Source organism: Siphateles boraxobius, unplaced genomic scaffold (assembly GCF_051911475.1).
Source record: "Siphateles boraxobius isolate OS27281-9 unplaced genomic scaffold, OSU_SipBor_1 61, whole genome shotgun sequence".
NCBI classification, from domain to species: Eukaryota; Metazoa; Chordata; class Actinopteri; order Cypriniformes; family Leuciscidae; genus Siphateles; species Siphateles boraxobius.
Genome location: NW_027509188.1, coordinates 13,867,838 through 13,888,938, shown reverse-complemented (window position 1 = coordinate 13,888,938; position 21,101 = coordinate 13,867,838). Strand labels below are relative to the sequence as shown.

Genomic DNA, 21,101 nt, shown 5'->3' with positions numbered 1-21,101 from the left:
TATATACAAAAACTCGATGTCGTCGATAGGCAAACACTCGACGGTGGCTACGGTACCCGTTCGTTCTGTTTTATCAAATCTTCCCAACAACACATCTTAGGAGACGGCATGCAAATGTAAAATTACACCTTGGCTTGAAAAGCCGTAGTGCTCATTGTCACAGATCTTGATCTCTTCGTCTCAAAGCTCCGCCCACACTACTTGATTGACACTCCTCATTTGCATTTTATTTATCATTTGCCGCTTGGGGTTTGCGTTTGACGTTTTTGATTTATTATTTGCGATGTCTGCTTGAGCATTTGATTTTCCATTTTTGATATTGGTTTGAGCGTTGATTTATAAATTGAGCATTTAATTTATGCATTGAATTATACATTTAAATATGACAGGTTTATACCGGGTTGATAATGAAAATACAATTGAGTTTTAATTTGATTTGATACAGTTCATGCTTTCCCGAATGAGGAAAGAAAGAAATTGCATTTGATTTATCATTTGAGCAGCCATTTTAAGAGTTTGATTTATTATTTAATAATTTGATCATTTGAGCAGACGTTTTGAGACTGATTTATTATTTCATATTTTTAAGCATTTGAAATTTAATTTAAATTTTGTTAAGGAAAAAAACTTCCACAGGTTTAGGTTCAGCTAGGTCTGCCTATGCTAACCCTCACCCTGGTAATGCAGAGTTCAGCCAGCTTAGGGTTAGGTTTGGGTTAACCCTGGGTTAACCCTAACACACAGTCTGGCAGACCTGGATCATCAAGTGTGTTTGACTGGGGCTGGTGGAGATAAGCTCAGGGTACCTTTACTCTACAACCGTGAGTTTTACCTTTCTGTTTTCCACGTACAGACGACACCGTTGTCGAAACGATCCCCGCTCGCACAGATCCACGTAAACGAATAAAATGCTGTGCTGTGCTGCCAGGCCAGTAGGTGGCGTAAAGAAACACTACTCGCACATATAGACTGAACACATTAACACACAATCACAGTTTTCACAAATTAGTGTTTTTGTGGTTTACAGAGATGATAACGGTATAGTTCAGGCCCACAAAACGCTGTTGCATGTAAATGAGCGATCAAAAAACACAAAAATGTTTTCAATTTTTAGTTAAAATTAAACGGCTCCTAACACTTCCAGCAGCAGGATTGGACACCCATCAATGATCAGAGGGTAAAGATGTAAGATCATGAAAGATCACAGTTCTAAACACTTTTGCAAGGTTAGACCCATCAAATCTGTGAAAGAGTTTTAAGACGGAGGAGTTTTTATCCACAGTAGTGAATACATCACCCCAAAACATCATGCATGAAGAGAACAAACTGAGTGATTGCTTTGATTTACACATGCTGTTATTGGTCACGTGTTCTGTCATAGGAATCAATAATCTCAAATTATTTAAGCATTTCTTTTTACTCTTTTATAGCAGTGACACAAACACTTGACATGTATAATCATCATCATCAATCAATCATCTTTCTTTATTTGACAAAATCTGAGAAACCACCATCCCATCATAAACTGCTAAAAATCCATGTACAGAATAAATAGATGAAATACAACCATTATAAGTCACGTCCTCAGTCAGAAAACCCGGTCGAACAGAAGTCCACTGGACTCGGGTCAGGAGCCGGAAAGAACGTGTTTATTCTGTAGAGTCTTGATCCTCCACACCGTCTGTGTGTGTGTGTGTGTGTGTGTGTGTGTGTGTGTGTGTGTGTGTGTGTGTGTGTGTGTGTGTGTGCTTGTGTTCCGGGCGAACAGGAAGTCCACTATGTCTACTGTGACTCAGGTTAAGCACACGATTCCCCAAGCCATGTTTATTCTGTAGAGTCTTGATTCTCCACACCGTCTGTGTGTGTGTGTGTGTGTGTGTGTCTGTGTGTCTGTGTGTGTGTGTGTGTGTGTGTGTGTGTGTGTGTGTGTGTGTGTGTGTGTGTGTGTTCCGGGCGAACAGGAAGTCCACTATGTCTACTGTGACCAAGGACTCAGGTTAAGCACACGATTCCCCAAGCCATGTTTATTCTGTAGAGTCTTGATTCTCCAGGACTACAATAACAACAGGCTAAACCTAGCAGAGACAGGAAGTGATGTTCTTCTCTGTGTGAGAGTGTGTGGGGGGTTAACTGTCTTCTGTGTAATGTGAGTGTGTGGTTAACTGGCCTCCTGAGCGTCGGTTTGGGGGACTGCTGATGACATCACTAGGGTCATGGCACCACCGGAGGCTTTAAACGAGCAGGTCGAGCAGATGTAGTCCTCGTTCTCCGCCATCTCACACGTCACGCCCACACACACCTGATGAAACCACTCGTCACAGCCGCCGTCACACTGGACCCAGTCCACCTGAACACAGACAGCAGAGTCACACACACAGCAGTGGACATGAGTCACGCCACTTTAGCCTTTCTCCTAACTCTCGTCACAGCATTAGAAGACTGGTGTTAGTAGTGTGTGGACATGTTGAGGAGCGTCACAATAAAGAGTTAGCAGATATTATGCATCAGTCTACTAATACTCTAACGACTGCAAACTGACATGGAGTTACAAAGTAACATAGTAATATCTAAAGAATACTATCAAAATAAAGTGTCACTGTGTGAGAAATATAAGTCATCATTCACTGAATTTTCTGAAGCACCTCTCAAATCACTAGGGATGGGTGATATATAAAACAATATTAGAGCAGGGGAAATAATTATTTGATCCCTGCTGATTTTTCAAGTTTGCCCCCTTACAAAGAAATGAAGTACGGTAGGTTAATTTTAATAGATAGAGACAGAAAATTAACCAAAACAATTCAGAAAAACACATTATATAAAGGTTATAATTCGATTAGCATTTGATCGAATGAAATAAGTATTTGTTTCCCTACCAACCAGCAAGAATTCTCCCTCCCACAGATTGGTTATATGCCCATGTGGAACACAGATTAGATCTGTCACTTTAAGAGAGTACTCCTAATATCAGCTCGTAATGTGTATAAAAGACTTCCATTGTATCTTCCATTCCATCCTCTCCACCAGCATGGGCAAGACCAAAGAGCGGTCACGCATCAGCGACCAGACTGGAGACCTGCACACGGCTGGAATGGGCTACAAGACCATCAGCAAGAATCTTGGGGAGAAGGAGACTTGATGGTATGATTATTCAGAAATGGAAGAAATACAAAATAACCAATCAATCGTCCTCGGTCTAGAGCTCCATGCAAGATCTGACCTCAAAGGGAACGGATGATCATGAGAAAGGTGAGGGATCAGCCCAGAATCACACAGGAGGAGCTTGTTAATGATCTCAAGGCAGTTGGGTCAGAGTCACCAAGCAAACCATTGGTAACACTACGCTGCAATGGACTGAAGTCCTGCAGCGCCCGCAAGGTCCCACTGCTCAAGAAGGCACATGTAGAAGCCCATCTGAAGCTCTTTGGCATCAGCTCAACTCGTCGTGTTTGGAGGAAGAGAAATGCTGACTATGACGCCCAGAACACCATCCCTACAGTCAAGCACAGGGGTGGAAACATCATGATCTGGGGCCGTTTCTCTGCTAAGGGTACAGGATGACTTCACTGTATTAATGGGCCGATAGACGGGGCCATGTACCGTAAAAACATGGCCGAGAACCCCCTTTCTTCAGCCAGAACACTGAAGATGGGACGCGGATGGGTCTTCCAGCATGATAATGACCCAGAACACACCGCCTAGGCAACAAAGGAGTGGCTCAAGAAGAAGCACAATAAGGTCTTGGAGTGGCCTAGCCAGTCTCCAGAACTTAATCCTACTGAAAATCTGTGGAGGGAGCCGAAACTTTGAGTTGCCAAGCGACAGCCAAGAAACATTAAGATTTGGAGAAGATCTGTAAAGAGCAGTGGAGCCAGAATCCTCGTGAGATGTGTGCAAACCTGGTGACCAACTACAAGGAATGTCTTACCTCTGTGCTTGCCAAAAAAGTACGAAGGCATGTTTTGCTTGGGGATCAAATGCTTATTTCATTTACTGAAATGAAAATCAACTTATAACCTTTTATATAATGTTTTTTCTGGATTTTTTGGTTAATATTCTGTCTCTATCCGTTAAAATAAACCTACCATAAAAATTATAGACCCTTCATTTCTTTGTAAGTAGGCAAACTCACCAAATCAGCAGGGGATCAAATAATTATTTTCTAATAATTAAAGTTCTATCATTAAATAGTGCTTGATTATTTGCTCACTCTCTTGTAATTGTGTAGCTTATCTGAAAACATGGTTTGGGTTTTCTTTTTACTGTTTGCATTATTTTTTGCCACTGTTTGCACCATGAGAGTATAAATAAATACAGAATCTGTGTTAACATTTCAAACTTGTAATTGTTTTGAATTATTACTGTGTAATTATTATTGTGTGATGTTTTTCAGTACAGGTGGAGAACGAAGTGAACGAGTGAATGTGTGAAAGGTGGAGAACGGTGTAGGAGACTCACCTTGTCCCTGCAGGGCCTCTGGAGAACACTGTGGCTCAGAGTGAATGTGTGAAAGGTGGAGAACGGTGTAGGAGACTCACCTTGTCCCTGCAGGGCGTCTGGAGAACACTGTGGCTCAGAGTGAATGTGTGAAAGGTGGAGAACGGTGTAGGAGACTCACCTTGTCCCTGCAGGGCCTCTGGAGAACACTGTGGCTCAGAGTGAATGTGTGAAAGGTGGAGAACGGTGTAGGAGACTCACCTTGTCCCTGCAGGGCCTCTGGAGAACACTGTGGCTCAGAGTGAATGTGTGAAAGGTGGAGAACGGTGGAGGAGACTCACCTTGTCTCTGCAGGGCCTCTGGCAGCTGCTGGCGGAGCACACGGCGTTCTCGTCGTTGGAGTCCTCCGCTCCGGACCAGTCGTACTTGGAGGGAATGTCCAGGATCTTGCGGGTCTGGGTCTGGGTCTTCTTCTCCAGCGCCTCCTCCCGGGCGGCCGCCTTCTCCTTCCTCTTGCGCTCCTTCTCCTGCTTGGCGATCCGCTTGGCCAGCGCCTTCAGCTCGCGGGACCTGTCCGGGCTCAGCTTCAGCTTCTTCTTCCTGGGCTTGAGCTCCAGAACCCTGGGCTTGGGCCGGGCCTCCATCAGCAGCTGCTGCTCCGCTCGCTCCAGCTTCCTCTTCCTCTTCTTCTCCACGTCCTTCAGCTTCAGCTTCACCGGCTTGTCCAGCACAGAGTCCTCGGGCTGCGGGAGAGAGGAGAACCACAGGCTGCTGTACACTTTCTAAAGACAAAATTAAGGCTTTTTAACAACTGAAGAAATATAAATTAATGCAATCCTGACAAAAATGTTTTTTTTCAATATTTTCAAAGCTTTGCTGATAATAATTAGATGATATTTTGCTGAGTGTGTTTTTGTGCTGGTACCATGGCTGGTTTAGATGACTGACTCATGAAGACATTCATATTATTCATTTTCTATGCAGTGGTCAGTTCATGGCACTGACAGAAATTAACTGTTTTATTAAGGAGTAATATTTGCCACCTTAAATTTATTGTTGCCTATACAAGAGCTTTTTTTTTAACTCAGATGTATGCACCATCTTTTATGTCAAATTCTAACATTCAAATTATATTGGAATAATAACAGTATTGGGCTTTTACCAGTCAATTGAAATCATTAAGTCAGTGTAAGTGACCGGAGCAGTGTCAGTGTAAACTCCACTATGAGAGGAGGCGGTGTCTCTGACCTCCATGGCCTGCAGGAACCGGTCCTCTGCGGGCGGGTGCGTGGCCTGCAGGATCCTCCAGATGTGCTGGGTCTCGTCGAGCGACACCTCCAGCAAGTCGCCCTCCATCATCAGCTCCTCCAGCTGCAGCGTGGCCTGCGGGGACAGCTCCAGCACCGGGGGCTCCAGGCTACGGGGAACCAGCGGGGTCTTCCTCGGCTGCTTGCGGGAGCCGGCCGGGTCTAGGGAGGACAACAGGAGATCAGGAGGTGTAGGTGTGTGTGTATGTGTTGGGTCTGAGGAGGAGCACAGAAGATCAGAAGAACAGGAGATTTGTGTGTGTGTGTCAGGTCTGAGGAGGAGAACAGGAGATCAGGAGAACAGGAGATGTGTGTGTGTGCGTGTGTGTGTGTGTGTGTGTGTGTGTGCTGGAGTCTCACTCTGAGGAACAGACTTCGAGGCGGAGGAGTATGCGTGCTCGGCACAGAACGACGGGGTCGTCGGCCACATGTGGCTCACCACCTCCTCAGACTTCACTGGGATCTCCTCGTCGCAGAACAAATACGGCTTCACCTCTCCCGAGTCCTGAGGAAAGAAACTCTGAGATGACAGAGGAACTGCACCACATCACGGTGAGATGTTCACCATAAACATCCTGACAGCAGCACTACATCAAAACACTCATGCACACATGTCTCTATGCTATTCCAGCTTAACTACATGTGAACGTCCTCAACAAGACACTCGTTTAGGGGAATCATTGGCTCATGTCTGGACTCATCCCACTCTGAACTCTGAGTGTTAGAGGTTTGAGCAATAGCGATGTGAGCATCCCGTACCTTGACATCATAGCCGTAGGTCTCTCTGATATCCTCGTCGGAGTCAGTCTCCTCGTCGTCGTAGTCCCCCGAGGGTCGTGGAGACGTGGCCCTGCTGAAGCCGGCCTGCTGGAAGGTCTGGATGTGGCCCTGGAAGCGAAACAGAGTTAGCGAGGGCTTACTCGTGCACTCAGACAAGGTGTGTGTGTGAAACGGCACGTGCCTGGAGGTCGGGGTTGGCGGCCGCCTTCTGCAGCTCGGCGGTGATGATCTTCTCGGTCTTCTCGCGTGCGGCCAGCTCCACCATGCGCTGGCTGAGCACCGAGAGCTTGGCCAGGGCGGAGGACAGCTCGTCGGTGGCCAGGGCCTGTCGAGCGCGGTCCTGCCAGCCCATGGCTCTCTCCGTCAGGCACTGCAGCGCCTCGCCCTCCGGCAGCCGCACAGACAGCTTCTGCAGAGAGACCAGCAGCGCCAGGATGGTCTCCAGCCGGGGCCGGCGCGAGCGCTGGCACAGCGGGCACAGGAACTTGGCCTCCTTGCTGGCCGCCAGCCTCTTCTGCGAGCTGGCTTTGGGCAGGGGCACGCAGGCGCCATGGAACCAGTCCTTGCACAGCTCGCACTGCAGCATGAAGCCGCCGGCCGGCTTGCGGCATAGGCAGAACTTCGCCTCCTCTGTGCGCTCCAGCAGGGCCATCTTTGCCAGGTTAGCGGCGCGCAGCGAGTGGATGGCCTGCACCTCCTGCTGCTCACGGGCCTTGAAGGCGGCCACGACGGCGGCAGGGTCACGCACCTCCTCCACTCCCTCCTCCGGGTCGCTCGCTCCCTCCAGATCCAGACCCGCGCGCTCCTTCTCCAGCAGCTCCTTTACACGCTTGCGCTTGCTCTTGCTGGAGCCGTACACGCCAACGTCCACACGGGGGCTGAGCACCTGGAAGAGTTCCAGCACACGTGAGTGTAGATCAACACCACAACACCTTGCATCAGCATGCAGCTACTTCTGGAGGAAACTCACATTCATTTCTATAGCGCTTTTCTTAATACAAACCTTTTCAAAGCTTTTCGTGCAGTTAGCTAGCATCCTGTGTTCAAGGCAGAAAGTGTGCATGAGCGCACCGTTTCTCAGAGAGAGTGCTGAACGCTTGAATGGTCAAATTGGCATGACTTATAAATATGTGCTAATTTTACACTGTGCAAATAGATTATCGTACAATGTGGTGATTTGAAGCTGTTTACACTTTTTTTGAGAGAGCGAGCTGTTTGTGAAATCACTTCTCACAAAAGGTTGTCAAATTACTGATTTTTCAAAATTTACTTAATAAAGATATCTGTATTGGTCCTCACCATCCCGCGCCAGACAGAGATCGAGACAGAAAGCACGTCATATATGCATTACCTCTCACGGAACCTCATTACCTCGCGCGTGTCTTTATGTGTCGTCAGCAGGAGATCGGTTTCTGAGATCAGCTTCTGGGACAAGTCTTGAGTTTCTTAATTCAGTCTTTGAGATCAGTCTGAATTTCTGAGATCTGCTTCTGAGATCGGCTTCTAAAACCGGCTTCTGAGATCGGTCTGAGTTTCTGAGATCGGCTTCTAAAACCGGCTTCTGAGATCGGTCTGAGTTTCTGAGATCGGCTTCTAAAACCGGCTTCTGAGATCGGTCTGAGTTTCTGAGATCGGCTTCTAAAACTGGCTTCTGAGTTCGGTCTGAGTTTCTGAGATCGGCTTCTAAGATCGACTTCTGAGATCGGTCTGAGTTTCTGAGATCGGCTTCTAAAACCGGCTTCTGAGATTGGTCTGAGTTTCTGAGATCGGCTTCTAAAACCGACTTCTGAGATCGGTCTGAGTTTCTGAGATCGGCTTCTAAAACTGGCTTCTGAGATCGGTCTGAGTTTCTGAGATCGGCTTCTAAGATCGGCTTCTAAAACCGACTTCTGAGATCGGTCTGAGTTTCTGAGATCGGCTTCTAAAACCGGCTTCTGAGATTGGTCTGAGTTTCTGAGATCGGCTTCTAAAACCGGCTTCTGAGATTGGTCTGAGTTTCTGAGATCGGCTTCTAAAACCGACTTCTGAGATCGGTCTGAGTTTCTGAGATCGGCTTCTGAGATCGGTCTGAGTTTCTGAGATCGGCTTCTAAAACCGGCTTCTGAGATCGGTCTGAGTTTCTGAGATCGGCTTCTGAGTTTCTGAGATGTGTGTGTGAGTGTGTCACCTGCAGTAGGGTGTGTGTGGAGTTCTTCTTCAGGAAGGTGCGAGCGGTTCTCTCTCTCAGTAAGGTGTGTGTGTGTGTGTGTGTGTGAGTGTGTCACCTGCAGTAGGGTGTGTGTGGAGTTCTTCTTCAGGAAGGTGCGAGCGGTTCTCTCTCTCAGTAAGGTGTGTGTGTGTGTGTGTGTGTGTGTGTGTGTGTGTGTGTGTGTGTGTGTGTGTGTGTGTGTGTGTGAGTGTGTCACCTGCAGTAGGGTGTGTGTGGAGTTCTTCTTCAGGAAGGTGCGAGCGGTTCTCTCTCTCCAGGCTCGGGCCGACCCCACCTGTGCCTCCACCTGTGGCAGCGCATCCAGCCTCACCGGGACGGAGCGACCTCGAGCCAGAAGACCCTCCAGCTGCTCCAGGTAGGCGTAGCTGCTGCCGTTCTGTTCAAGGAGACATGGGTCACATGACGGGCTACAATTACAGCGGAGTCAGCATGTGTGAGTAAACTAGCATGTCCAGGTCATTGCGGGACACACGGTTACCTGAATGGCCTCCACTCGGGCCGTCCACTCCTTGGCTCTGAGCAGGGCGTCTCTGAGGGCCAGAACATTGGGCAGGTGCGCTGGGATGTTCCTGGCCTCCGTCACGATGCTCTCCAGCGTCAGCAGGCTGTGGCGAGGCCTGCAGATGAGCAAAGACACCTACCGTCACATGGGGGAACCAACACACACTCAACAGAGAAGACAACCGATGGGATCAGAGCAAAGTCCACTGTACAGGTCAGGGCTTCTGCAGGATTATCAAGGTATATTCAGGACTTTAAGACCTCTTTAAGACCAAATAAAGACAATAAATTGAAGGAAACACAATATGTTCTTTATGTGTGTAGTGAGAAACACGAGTCACTTCAGAGTCTGAAAACACAACTCCCAACAGATATCCATTACTTTTTAATTCACTGCACAAAAAAAATAGCTTGAGTCGCTACTGCTTGTGATTCATTGCAACTGTCTTAAGTTCATAATAATATGATTAAATGATCAAAATAAAGTAAGTTTATGATTAAAACAAGAACAAATATCTGCCAATAAATCTCAATCAAATCAACTATATTCAAAGGGAAATGTTCATAACTCATTGACTTATAAACTCACTTAATTGTGTTCAGTTGTTCAAGACTTGTTTTAAAGATGTTTAGATATCTGCACTGGAGAGCAGGACACAAATACCGAGGAATAAGATCTAGGGTTCGTTCAGATACTGTAAAATCTAATTCCAGGACTTTCCAAGTACTACTCTTTTTTTAATTTATTTCAAGGACTAAAATCAGAGATCTCACTTATCAAACAATATCTTTCTTTATTATGTTTAAATTCTTAAAAAGGTAAATGGATAAATAAAAATAAACAAATAAAACAAAATGGTACAAACAAAGTGCAGAAGATGGAATGACTGCGGTAACTTTAACTATGATAAATATTTTGCTTTCCTTATTCAAACTGATTTTTTCTCCCATGAATATATGATTGACCTGAAGAATGAAAGATGTATCATATACTTTGATTTATATGAGAAATATTACACTCATAGGCAAGTGAAATGCCCCTATAATCTATATCAGATGAGCTTTAGCGCTAATTTCGTTTGAAAAGATTGTTTTATCAATAAAATTTACAATAAATTTCCCATATATTGTCTTTCTGTTTTCAAGGGTTTTCCAGGACTTAAAGGGGAAAAGTGAAACCCAGTAACTCTGTTTTTGCGAGTCTTTCTCTGCAAGCATGTCAAATAATAAGCCGATCAGATTTCACTCTCCTTCTGACGTATGAAGAGGGATCTTATTATAATATTATCGGCCCTTAATCTGCACGTTTATAATACTACCTGCTCTTAATCTGCACGTTTACACACACCAGCCGGCATTCGGTTTCTCGAGCGCCAACAGTGAGCAGTTCTAACGCACCGGCTGAAGATCCAGCAAAGCCTGAAACTGTTCTGTCGTTGAGCACAGACGAGCACTGAACACTATTGACCAGAACATGTCACCGCTGTCTTATAAACACCTCAGGAACTGTGGACACTTGTGTAGAAGTTCAACATGATGATGAGATGATCAGTGTAACTCCACAACAACTACATAAATGTGTCCACTAACATTCAGAAACTCTTCTTGAGTCTCTCCGTAAGGCTGCTCTCGCTACTGGTTATTCTGGGATTCTGGATGAGTGAGATTGGCCTGTTTTGTTATTGCCAGAGTTTTTGAAGCTTGTGTAAAGACTCCGCCCTCTTCTGAATGGAGGCGGAGCTGCAGCTCATTTGCATTTAAAGGGACACAAGTTTATGCTCACACCCAAAAAGGGGCATATTTATCAAGCTGTAATAAATGATCTGGGGGGATTTTGAGCTGAAATTCCACAGACACATTCTGGGGAAACACCATAGATTTATATTACATCTTGTGAAAAGAGCATAATGTGTCACCTTTAAATTTCAAAAAGCCAAATTCAAGCACTCTTTGTGCAGTGACCCCTGATTTAAGAAGAGCGAGCAGAAGGCCTGATGTGTGTGTGTGTGTGTGTGTGAGAGAGTCACCTGGCCTGCAGACAGGCGCGCGCCCGCTCCTCCCAGTGCTCGGACACCGTCAGCAGCTCCTGCAGCTCGGCCATGGCCTTCTCCACGGCGTGGTGCGGCGCCAGACCCACTCCGGAGTCGATGAGCCGCTTCATCAGCTCCAGCGTGAGGCGCGGCGGCTCCGCTAGCGTCAGCCGCACCTCGTCCAGCCAGCGTGCCTGCGTTAGCTCCTGCTCCAGCCGCGGCAGCTCCGGCAGCTCCAGGTCCAGCCCCGAGCCCAGAGCCAGCAGAGCCGCCAGCTTCCCGGAGTCCGGCGTGCGGTCCGCCAGCGCCGCCTGTGCCCGCTCGTGGAAGCCCTGCACGCTCTCCAGCAGATCCTGCGAGGAAACACACACACTCGCGTGAGGGGTCAGGGGTCAGGCCGTGTGGACTCCTCTGCAGGGGTCAGACTCACCTTGACCTGTCGGGCCTGGCTGATGACGCAGGGCAGGCGGTACAGCTGCTCCACAAACACCTTCAGCTCCTCCACCGTCAGTTTGCTGCGTGCCTTCTGTGCACTGCTGTCAGGACGCTCCTTCCTGAACACACACACACTCACTCATGATGGGGTGGCCACATGTGTATATCACACTGGACAGCTACACTGACCTGTGCCTGTTGCTGAGCAGCAGCTGAGCCACAGACAAGCACACACACACTGAAGACTAAACACTTACTGGTTAATGTTATTTTGTAGAATAATTTTTCTTTATTCATTTTCATAATAATTTCATCATGTATTTAATGAGTCAGAGTATGTTTGTACATGGGTGCTGAGCAGAGAGCTAGGAGAGTTCTATATTTTGCTTAGGGGTATGTGTGCAGTGTAACACGTTCACTGAGCAGAGATGTCCACTAATGATGATACTTCAGTTGGTATGTTCTTTACAAGGAAAGGAAGTTTCAACTGATGCACATGTACCACTAATGTTTATATTGAGGGAAAGTGGATTTCACCATATGTAAGCATGAGGTATACGTTCCATTTAAAACATAAGCAACATGTCCCAGAGTGGTGTTCATAAGCTCAATCCTTACTGATTCAACCCCAGAGAAACATAGAGGCATGATGCGGTGTCAGAGGATAGAGAAATGGGGAACAGAGAAATCTGGAATAAAGACCTCCTCGTCTGTAGCCTTATTCTAATATGCCTGTTTCTCTGTTTGATACATGTATAAAAAGATCTGGTGTAGCTTCTGTGAGTCAACAATTATTGGGAAAAGCATGATTTTCAAAACTACACACACACACACACACACACACACACACACACACACACACACACACACACACACACACACACACACCTGTGCCTGTGCTTGTTGCTGAGCAGCAGCTGAGCCACAGACGAGCAGGTCTCAGCCTCCTTCACAGTGTCTCTCAGACTGCGGAACAGGAAGTTGTTCTCTGGGTACTTCCTGTCCTCCGCGTCCTCCATCAGCACTTTCAGCTCGATCAGATCTGTGGAGCACCAGAGACACGCGTGTCTAACCCACATCAAGCCTGTCATTTGATCATTCATCTGGCAGTCACTCGTACGAGGAAAGAATTTTTGGCTGTCCGGAATTTTTTTTTTGTGTGTGTTGTAAATAGAATTTATTCTGAAGCAATATTCAATCAGCTTTGATATATTTAAATCTGCATATTGTCATATCTGCACCTTTAGAGGGCACCCCCACCCAATCTAATTAAATATATGCTTCATCTTTCATTTCAAAGACACTATAAGGCTGATACCAATAAAATAAAATTATTTACACTCAAAAATTACAACTGGGTTAAATAATGTTATGAGATTGTTTTAATATATTTTGAATATACAAATAAGAAATGTTGGAAAGAATGACACTTTTAAACATAACACTAAACAGATTACACATAACACCAGTAGGTGGCGACAGCCGACCGTCTTCATGAGTGAGTCATTGAGTCATTTATTCAAACGATTGGTTAAAACGGCTAATCAATTAAAAATTGAGGCAGTAATTTATGAATGAGTCATTGAATGTTTGACATTGGCCGTGTTGTGTCTGACCTTTCTTGCTCCTGCTATCGGCCGCCAGCGCCTCCGAGACCCTCTTGGCCCAGGTGTCGTAGGACTGCGCTCGCGACTTCACCCCGTACAGCATCACAGGGAACTCGTCCTGGTGGTACCTGAACCTGCAGCACACACACACACACAGGTCATCAGCTCCTGCAGCGCACACACACAGGTCAGTCAGCTGGTGTGAGGTGTGTGTGTGTGCGGGCCGGACTCTCACCGCAGGCACTTGTCTCTGGCGGAGCAGCTGCACAGGTGAGCGGCGTGACGCAGACACACCAGACGCTGAGGGCTGCACACACAGGTGAGCGCTGACAAGAAGCAGGTGGTCTTACACTTCCAGCACTGCCGCTCGTCATCCGGCACCAGCTCAAACACCTCCTGCTCCGAGGACAGCACCCCCTGCAGGACCCCAGGAGATCAGCGTCACAACACCGCAGTTATTAACAGCATTGATAATTACCTGATAAATTATCATGTGAAAATGTCTTTCACTCACACAGCTTTTTTTATACCTATAGTAATATAATTCAATCATTAAAGTAGCAGTTATTCAGCATTACAATACGATTAGTTCCAGTCCTTGGTCCTTGATTCTGATTGGTCAAACTGTGTTTTATTCACGATAATCCGCTTCACCCAACGTTATATCACTACACAACACCTCTAGCAAACACTCTTACCAACGTAAACATATGTTCTCATTGATATTGTTCATTGAAGCTTATAGAGTAAAGTATTGTATGAGAACGAGTAAGTGAGTGTACCTGCATTTACAGCAGATACAGCATTTTCCTTCAGTAAGGAAATGCCACTACTGTGTGTGTTGCCTGGAGATGTTCTGTCTAAAGGGGACCTATTATGCAAAATTCACTTATGCATGGTGTTTGGACATAAATGTGTGATGGCAGTGTGTGTACACAACCACCCTCCAGTGATAAAAATCCACTCACTCCTTTTTTTTAAATCCCCATAAATCATAAGCAGTGTCTCCCAACGACCTGTTTTCAGAATGCGTCTTTAGTGACGCCACTACATCCATAGGCCCCACCCACGAGTGTTGACAGACACAGGCCCCACCCACGAGTGTTGACAGACACAGGCCCCGCCCACAAGTGTTGACAGGCCCCACCCATGAGTGTTGACAGACACAGGCCCCGCCCACGAGTGTTGACAGATACAGGCCCCACCCACGAGTGTTGACAGACACAGGCCCCACCCACGAGTGTTGACAGACACAGGCCCCACCCACGAGTGTTGACAGACACAGGCCCCGCCCACAAGTGTTGACAGGCCCCACCCATGAGTGTTGACAGACACAGGCCCCGCCCACGAGTGTTGACAGACACAGGCCCCGCCCACGAGTGTTGACAGACACAGGCCCCGCCCACGAGTGTTGACAGACACAGGCCCCACCCACGAGTGTTGACAGACACAGGCCCCACCCACGAGTGTTGACAGACACAGGCCCCACCCACGAGTGTTGACAGACACAGGCCCCACCCACGGGTGTTGACAGACACAGGCCCCACCCACGAGTGTTGACAGACACAGGCCCCACCCACGAGTGTTGACAGACACAGGCCCCACCCATGAGTGTTGACAGACACAGGCCCCGCCCACGAGTGTTGACAGACACAGGCCCCGCCCACGAGTGTTGACAGATACAGGCCCCGCCCACGAGTGTTGACAGATACAGGCCCCACCCACGAGTGTTGACAGACACAGGCCCTGCCCACGAGTGTTGACAGACACAGGCCCCGCCCACGAGTCTTTACAGACACAGGCTCCGCCCACGAGTGTTGAAAGACATAGGACCCGCCCATGAGTGTTGACAGACACAGGCCCCGGCCACAAGTGTTGACAGACACTGCCGTTTTAACATAGAACCGCCCTGATCGCTGATCGAGTTCACATTGAGTTGAGAGTTGTACACATCCGCCATTGCTGCACTGACGAGAATGTCTCCCAACCGTTGTCGGTGTTGTGTAGCTGGATGTATTAATCCACATAGCTCTGTTTATTTACTGGAGCGATAGGCCTAACGTTATTGATCATGGCAGTAATGAAAGTGAGAGCGAGCACTTTATTACAGTTTATGGGAGTTGTTTTACGGATAACTTATACAGTTTACCAGGTATTAAGCACCCCCTGAAAACAATAAACTTCATTGAACTCATCAGTATATTTTTACAACATTCGGACACGGTCCGCTACAACAGGCTTGTACTAATAGTTGATAAAAGCAAGATGGAGAAAAAAGTTATAACAGTAATTAAACTAGACTATACCTGTTCAGTCTCCATACAGCATATATTATCTGGCTCTGTGGGCATTATTGTCCGACTCCGGGTCGAAATGAACACGGCTACTGAGAGTTTATGTTTGATATTATCATTCCGTGAGATGAGAGATTGTCCTGACACACGTCCTGTGAGCTCGTGAGGCTCCGCCCTCTGGGCCGGCAGCAGCTGCTCATTTGCATTTAAAGGGATACACACTAAAACGATGCGTTTTCTGAGCCCCAAAAAGTGACAATTTAAACATGCTGTAAAAAAATATCTGTTGGGTATTTTGAGCTAAAAATTCACATACATACTCTGGGGACATTAGAGACTTATTTTACATCTTGTGAAAAGGGGCATAATAGATCCCCTTTAAATTATATTTGGCTGGAGCAAATATGTCTAAAATGTAAGTGAAGCCCCTTTCACACAGCGCCTTCTGTGTGAACGCAAACACGACCCGGGATTGATGCCGGGTCGGGGATCAAGTAACATTGCCGGAATCAGTCCCGGAACGCGCGCTGTGTGAACAAAAGCCCTAATCAATGCCGTGTCATAATGATGACTTTAGTGAAACAGTACTTAAAGCGCTAGTTTATGATCGAATCAGAGAAAAAAATGCACAAGCGTAGTTTCGTAGAACGTAGAGAGAAAGAAATCGCAGCTTATAAGCAAACTATAGACGCTGCTGAGACATTACATGTCACATCGATGTCACGTGTCTTTAAGGGATTTTTACGGGATGTGTGTGAACGCACTTTCTGATTCCGGAAAATCCCTGGCAGTGTGAATGAACCAAAGTCAAATGAACCCGGGTCAAACCCCGGGTCCCTTTATCCGTGTATTTTCCGGAACCTCTGTGAGAAAGGGGCTTGACTAACATTTGCTTCTTGTCATATTGATTTTATGCAACAATTGCACATTTTCAATGGCCATGATTGTGCTGTTATGTTGTCCCGTAGTGTGTGAGTTGAGGGGTGTGTTACTAAACCCTGGCGGCTCTCACCATCTCCTGCACGGCGTCCCTCAGCAGGCTCTCCTCCTCCATCATTTCGGTGAGCTCTCGCACCACGGCCGCCGCCAGCTCCACGTCCAGGCTCTCGGGGTCGGCGGCCATCTTGCACACCAGCTCCTCGTGCGAGAACACGCAGTAGCGCTGCAGACGCCGGTAATGCGCCACACACTGCCTCCCGACGGGCAGCTGAACACAGACACGGGTTATCACACACACACACACACACACACAAAGGCAAGGCTTCACGACAAGTAAACAGGTGTGTAAGACGTACCCAGTCTGCAGTGCAGAAGTTCACTGCTTCAGCAAAGTTGTAGCCCTGGTTGAAGCCGCTGTGATAGGCTCTGGGAAAGGTGACCACAAACTCTCCAGCACACTGGTTGGTCCGGTACACCTGTGTGACAGTGAGATGATGATTACACACCGGCAGACTCAGCAGCTTGTCTGTCAGAGCGGGACGGGTGGAGAAGTACCGGGACGCCGTGCTCCATCAGGAGGTTGGGGTTCATCAGGGTGACGAGCTGATGCAGGAGATCCGGCTGAGAGTCGAACAGCTCCGGAGCCACTGTCTTCATGACCGTCTCCAGCTGCTCTGCGGCGTGTGCTGGGACCCCGTACCACGTCTTGGGCTCGCCCCTGAAACACACACAGTGTGCCACCTCAGGTTTATGAAGTTTACACGGAGATAACGTTTTTCACAATTTTTCAAAACTTGCATCTTAGAACCTATTTCAAGGTTTGCGTTCTCGAGCCACCAAACACAGTTGTTGTGCATATGAACGGCTGGAACACATTAAGAGTTTTCTGTTAGAACGGTGTGTGTTAGCGGCCCCTAAGTTAATAACTTATGATCTTTACAACGGAAGTGAATCAATCAAAAGTAACTTTAGCTGGACAATAACTTTATTCTAGAGCTGCTGTAAAGCCAAAACAATCTCTGTTACTGTAATCTCCTATTATCACTGTAAAGCTGCTCTGAAACATCTATATTGTTAAAAGCGCTATATAAGTGTAGGTGACTTGACTTCAGAGAGACACACACACACACACACACACACACACACACACACACACACACACACACACACACACACACACACACACACACACACACACACACAAGCACTCTCACCAGTGCAGGAAGTTGATGGAGTAGCTCCAGTGGTCCTCGATATGCCAGCAGAAGGACGAGAAGCACATGCCCACGTACAGCCAGGGCAGCTTCATGCCGCTGATGTCTCCGCTGATGTGCGTCAGCACCGACTGCTCTAGCACCGGCAGGTTGTTCAGGTTCCAGCCCGAGTTCGCATATTCCTGCACACATTCATATGCAACACATGAGGGACAAAAAAGATTCAGTATTCCTCAAAATTAAGAAATCAGTGAAATGCAAACTCAGAAAAACTATGCAAACAAAAGTAAATATGTTAAATAAAACAAATATTTTTATGCATTTAATTTCACTTTATTGACCAATGTCTTGCTGCTGCTGACCTTCGACGATTCAGTGAAACCACAAGCAAAAATCACTTTAGATTTATTGTTTTTATTGGCGAAGTAAGTGTACCCACCAAGCCTCTTAAAGCTACATCAACGCTGGTGGGTAAAGCGAATTCGGCAGCAGGTCAGGCTGCAGAATGCTTGCACACAATGTCTATATTGCAAGCATATTAGCCTGCTAAGGGACCTGGATGAGAGTAAGGAAGTGAGCCGATGATACAATTCGAGAGTTGCGTCGCACTACAGATTTGTCTCTTCGGGCCACCAAGGAGACGGCCAAATCAGTAGGCCGATCTATGGCAGCCCTGGTGGCCACGGAGAGGCATCTCTGGTAAAATCTATCCGACATGAAAGATAGATTTGTTTTAATGGACGCTCCGCTCTTGCCTTCTGGCCTCTTTGGCTGCTCTGTCAACACTGTTGTCGAGATGTTTCAGGAGGCAAAGAAACAAGCAGCAGCGTTTCAGAAGTTTCTTCCTCGCCGATCTAATGTCCCTGAGACTGCTGTGCGGGAGAAGTCTCAGCCGTCTACGAGCTACTCGCATCACAGAGTGCAGCAAAGACCACTCGGGCTCCTCCACAATCAGGGGGGTCTGGCGGTCGCAGTCGAAGCCTTCAAGAGACAGGCAGGATCTGAGGACTGTCATTACCTCCAAGGCGGCTTTGACAAAGAGGAAGGACTCATGCCGAGGCAGTGCCCTCTGGGAAGAAGCAGATTCCACCACATTATATGCTGCCCGTTTCTCCTCTGCGCCCTCTAGGGGGCGATCCTCCGAGGAGGGCAGCAGTGCTGCCAGTTCGGTGTTCCCTACCGGTTTGCCCTTTCAGGGTGCCGAAGTGGCTTTTCAACCAATACCAGAGGCCAGTCTTGAGAGGCTGGTCCCCTTAGTAGATTTTCTGGCAACGTGGAAGCTACTGCCAAATATATCTCGAAGAGACCTGCTCACAATAGAAAAGGGTTACAGAATTCAGTTCGGTTCTCGTCCACCCAGATTTCTAGGGATCCTCCCTACGGTGGGTCAACACAAGGACTGTGGAAGGACCATCTACTTCCTTGGCACATAAATCGTTTAGAAATGATAGCGTTGTTCCGAGCACTCAACCACTTCCTCCCACACCTGAGGGGCCATCATGTGCTTGTCCGCACGGAACAACACATCGGTGGTCTCTTAAATCAACCATCAGGGAGGTCTGAGGTCACGTCACCTATGCAAACTGGCTCATCAGATCCTCCTATGGGAGAGGGAAATTACTCTCTCTCAGGGCAGTATATATCCCTGGACATCAATATCAGGGAGCGGATATCCTGTCAAGACAAGGGCTGAGGCCCGGGGAATGGAGACTACACCCTGAGGCGGAGAAGCTCCAATGGGAGGAATTTGGTTAAGCACAAGTCGACCTATTTGCATCTTCAGAGAAAGCTCACTGTCCTGTGTGGTTCTACCCAGGGTATCTGCACACTTTTTAAAGTCTAATTTAAGGCTTTTAAAGACGTTTTTAAGACCTTTTTAAAGACCTTTTTAAGACCCGAAGAAATCTAAATTAATACCTTACATTAGGGGTGCATAATATTGACAAAAATATGTCTCGATATTTTCAAAGTTTTGTTGATAATAATTAGATGATATTTTACTGATTGTGTTTGTGTGCTGGTACCATGGCTGGTTTAGGCCTGTTGTTGACAGCTGACTCACGAAGATATTCATATTTTTCATATTCTATGCAGTGTTCACTTCACAGCAGTGACAGAAATTATCATTTTTTATTAACGGGCAATATTTGCAACCTTAAATTGAGTTCCAGGGGCATTTTCACCTATATATTGACTTTTAAAAAAAAACTTACAGGTATGCATCAACTTTTATGTCAAATTCTAGCATTCAAATTAAATGATATTAGGATGTTATTATTCTAATATAATTGAATTTGAATGCTAGAATTTGACATAAAAGGTGATGCATACCTCTAAGTTTTTAAAAAAGTTGATATAATCAATACCACTGTTACCAGTTAAATTAAATCATTAAATCAAAATCCATCTTTGCAGTGCAGAGGAGTCACAGAAGTGGCATCAATATATTTACACTCCATTTACAATTGCATAAATAAAGCTATGAGATATTCAATTCTTAATTCAATATTTAAATATGAACTGATTTATAATTGTAACATTTTAATTACAGGGTACTTTAAATGTGAAACTAAAACCGCCAGTAGGTGGTCACTGTCCCAGACAGTCATTCATTCAACCTATTTGTTCAAACGCCCAATTCATTCAAGAGTAAGTGATTGTTCATTGAATCGTTAAAATGATTCGTTCAAAACATGGATTTCAGTCAAGAAATCATCGCTGTCTTTTGCATTGAGACTCCGCTACGGTTTCATTTTGAAATTCTCGTCCGCGAAATAAAGGGAAAACAAACAATATTGTTTATAAAATGTAACTCACAATGTTCATTTAACTGTTATGTAAAATAAATATCATATTTGCTATTGTGCACGGGAAAACAGACCTCTTGGTGATGTAATATTGTATGATAACAACATATGATATATAAAATACAAAAACTCATTAGGGAACATACGTATAACTGCACTGACACATCACGCAGTGAAAGCAAGCATGAGAGACAACGCGATGTCAGCTCGCAGTACTAATGGGCGATATAAACGATATGCGATATAAACGATACAAAATTGGCCTACGATAGAGATTTTAATTCTATTGCACTATCGCGATAATGCATGTTGATGACGCAATCTACCCGCGAAATTTAGAGCCACGAGCTGCAGCCGGCTGCAACGCATCATCATATTCGTCATCTTGAATAAACATGGCTGAAAGCGTCAGCGAAACAGAGGAGCTCGTGAAAAAGACGGGTGCAACATCTATTATTTGGACTTGGTTTGGATTTAAGCCGTCCGACGAGCAGCAGGAAAATATACTCTTGTAGAGTGTGTGGGGCAAAAGTTCCAGCTA

General features: G+C 46.4%; 1 protein-coding gene across 2 annotated transcripts in view; it reads right to left on the bottom strand.

Moving 5' to 3' along the window:
- Positions 1-1,466: 1,466 nt before the first annotated feature.
- kdm5a (lysine demethylase 5A) overlaps positions 1,467-21,101 on the bottom strand; it is a 44,324-nt gene continuing 24,689 nt past the window's right edge. Inside the window, exons 11-28 of one of the 2 annotated variants that reach the window (XR_013196302.1) lie at positions 17,754-17,935; positions 17,095-17,257; positions 16,896-17,015; positions 16,613-16,807; positions 13,542-13,723; positions 13,316-13,440; positions 12,588-12,741; positions 11,695-11,818; positions 11,262-11,617; positions 9,212-9,350; positions 8,930-9,109; positions 6,706-7,410; positions 6,504-6,632; positions 6,105-6,249; positions 5,686-5,906; positions 4,779-5,180; positions 1,980-2,347; positions 1,467-1,785 (exon numbers count right to left, since the gene is read on the bottom strand). Coding sequence is in view for 1 of the 2 variants with exons in the window: in XM_077209303.1 (XP_077065418.1) it covers positions 2,159-2,347; positions 4,779-5,180; positions 5,686-5,906; positions 6,105-6,249; positions 6,504-6,632; positions 6,706-7,410; positions 8,930-9,109; positions 9,212-9,350; positions 11,262-11,617; positions 11,695-11,818; positions 12,588-12,741; positions 13,316-13,440; positions 13,542-13,723; positions 16,613-16,807; positions 16,896-17,015; positions 17,095-17,257; positions 17,754-17,935 (3,711 nt within the window). In the remaining variant the exon portion in view is untranslated. Of the gene's footprint in view, positions 2,348-4,778; positions 5,181-5,685; positions 5,907-6,104; positions 6,250-6,503; positions 6,633-6,705; positions 7,411-8,929; positions 9,110-9,211; positions 9,351-11,261; positions 11,618-11,694; positions 11,819-12,587; positions 12,742-13,315; positions 13,441-13,541; positions 13,724-16,612; positions 16,808-16,895; positions 17,016-17,094; positions 17,258-17,753; positions 17,936-21,101 lie in introns of both variants that reach the window. The other variant, XM_077209303.1, reaches the window with a different exon arrangement.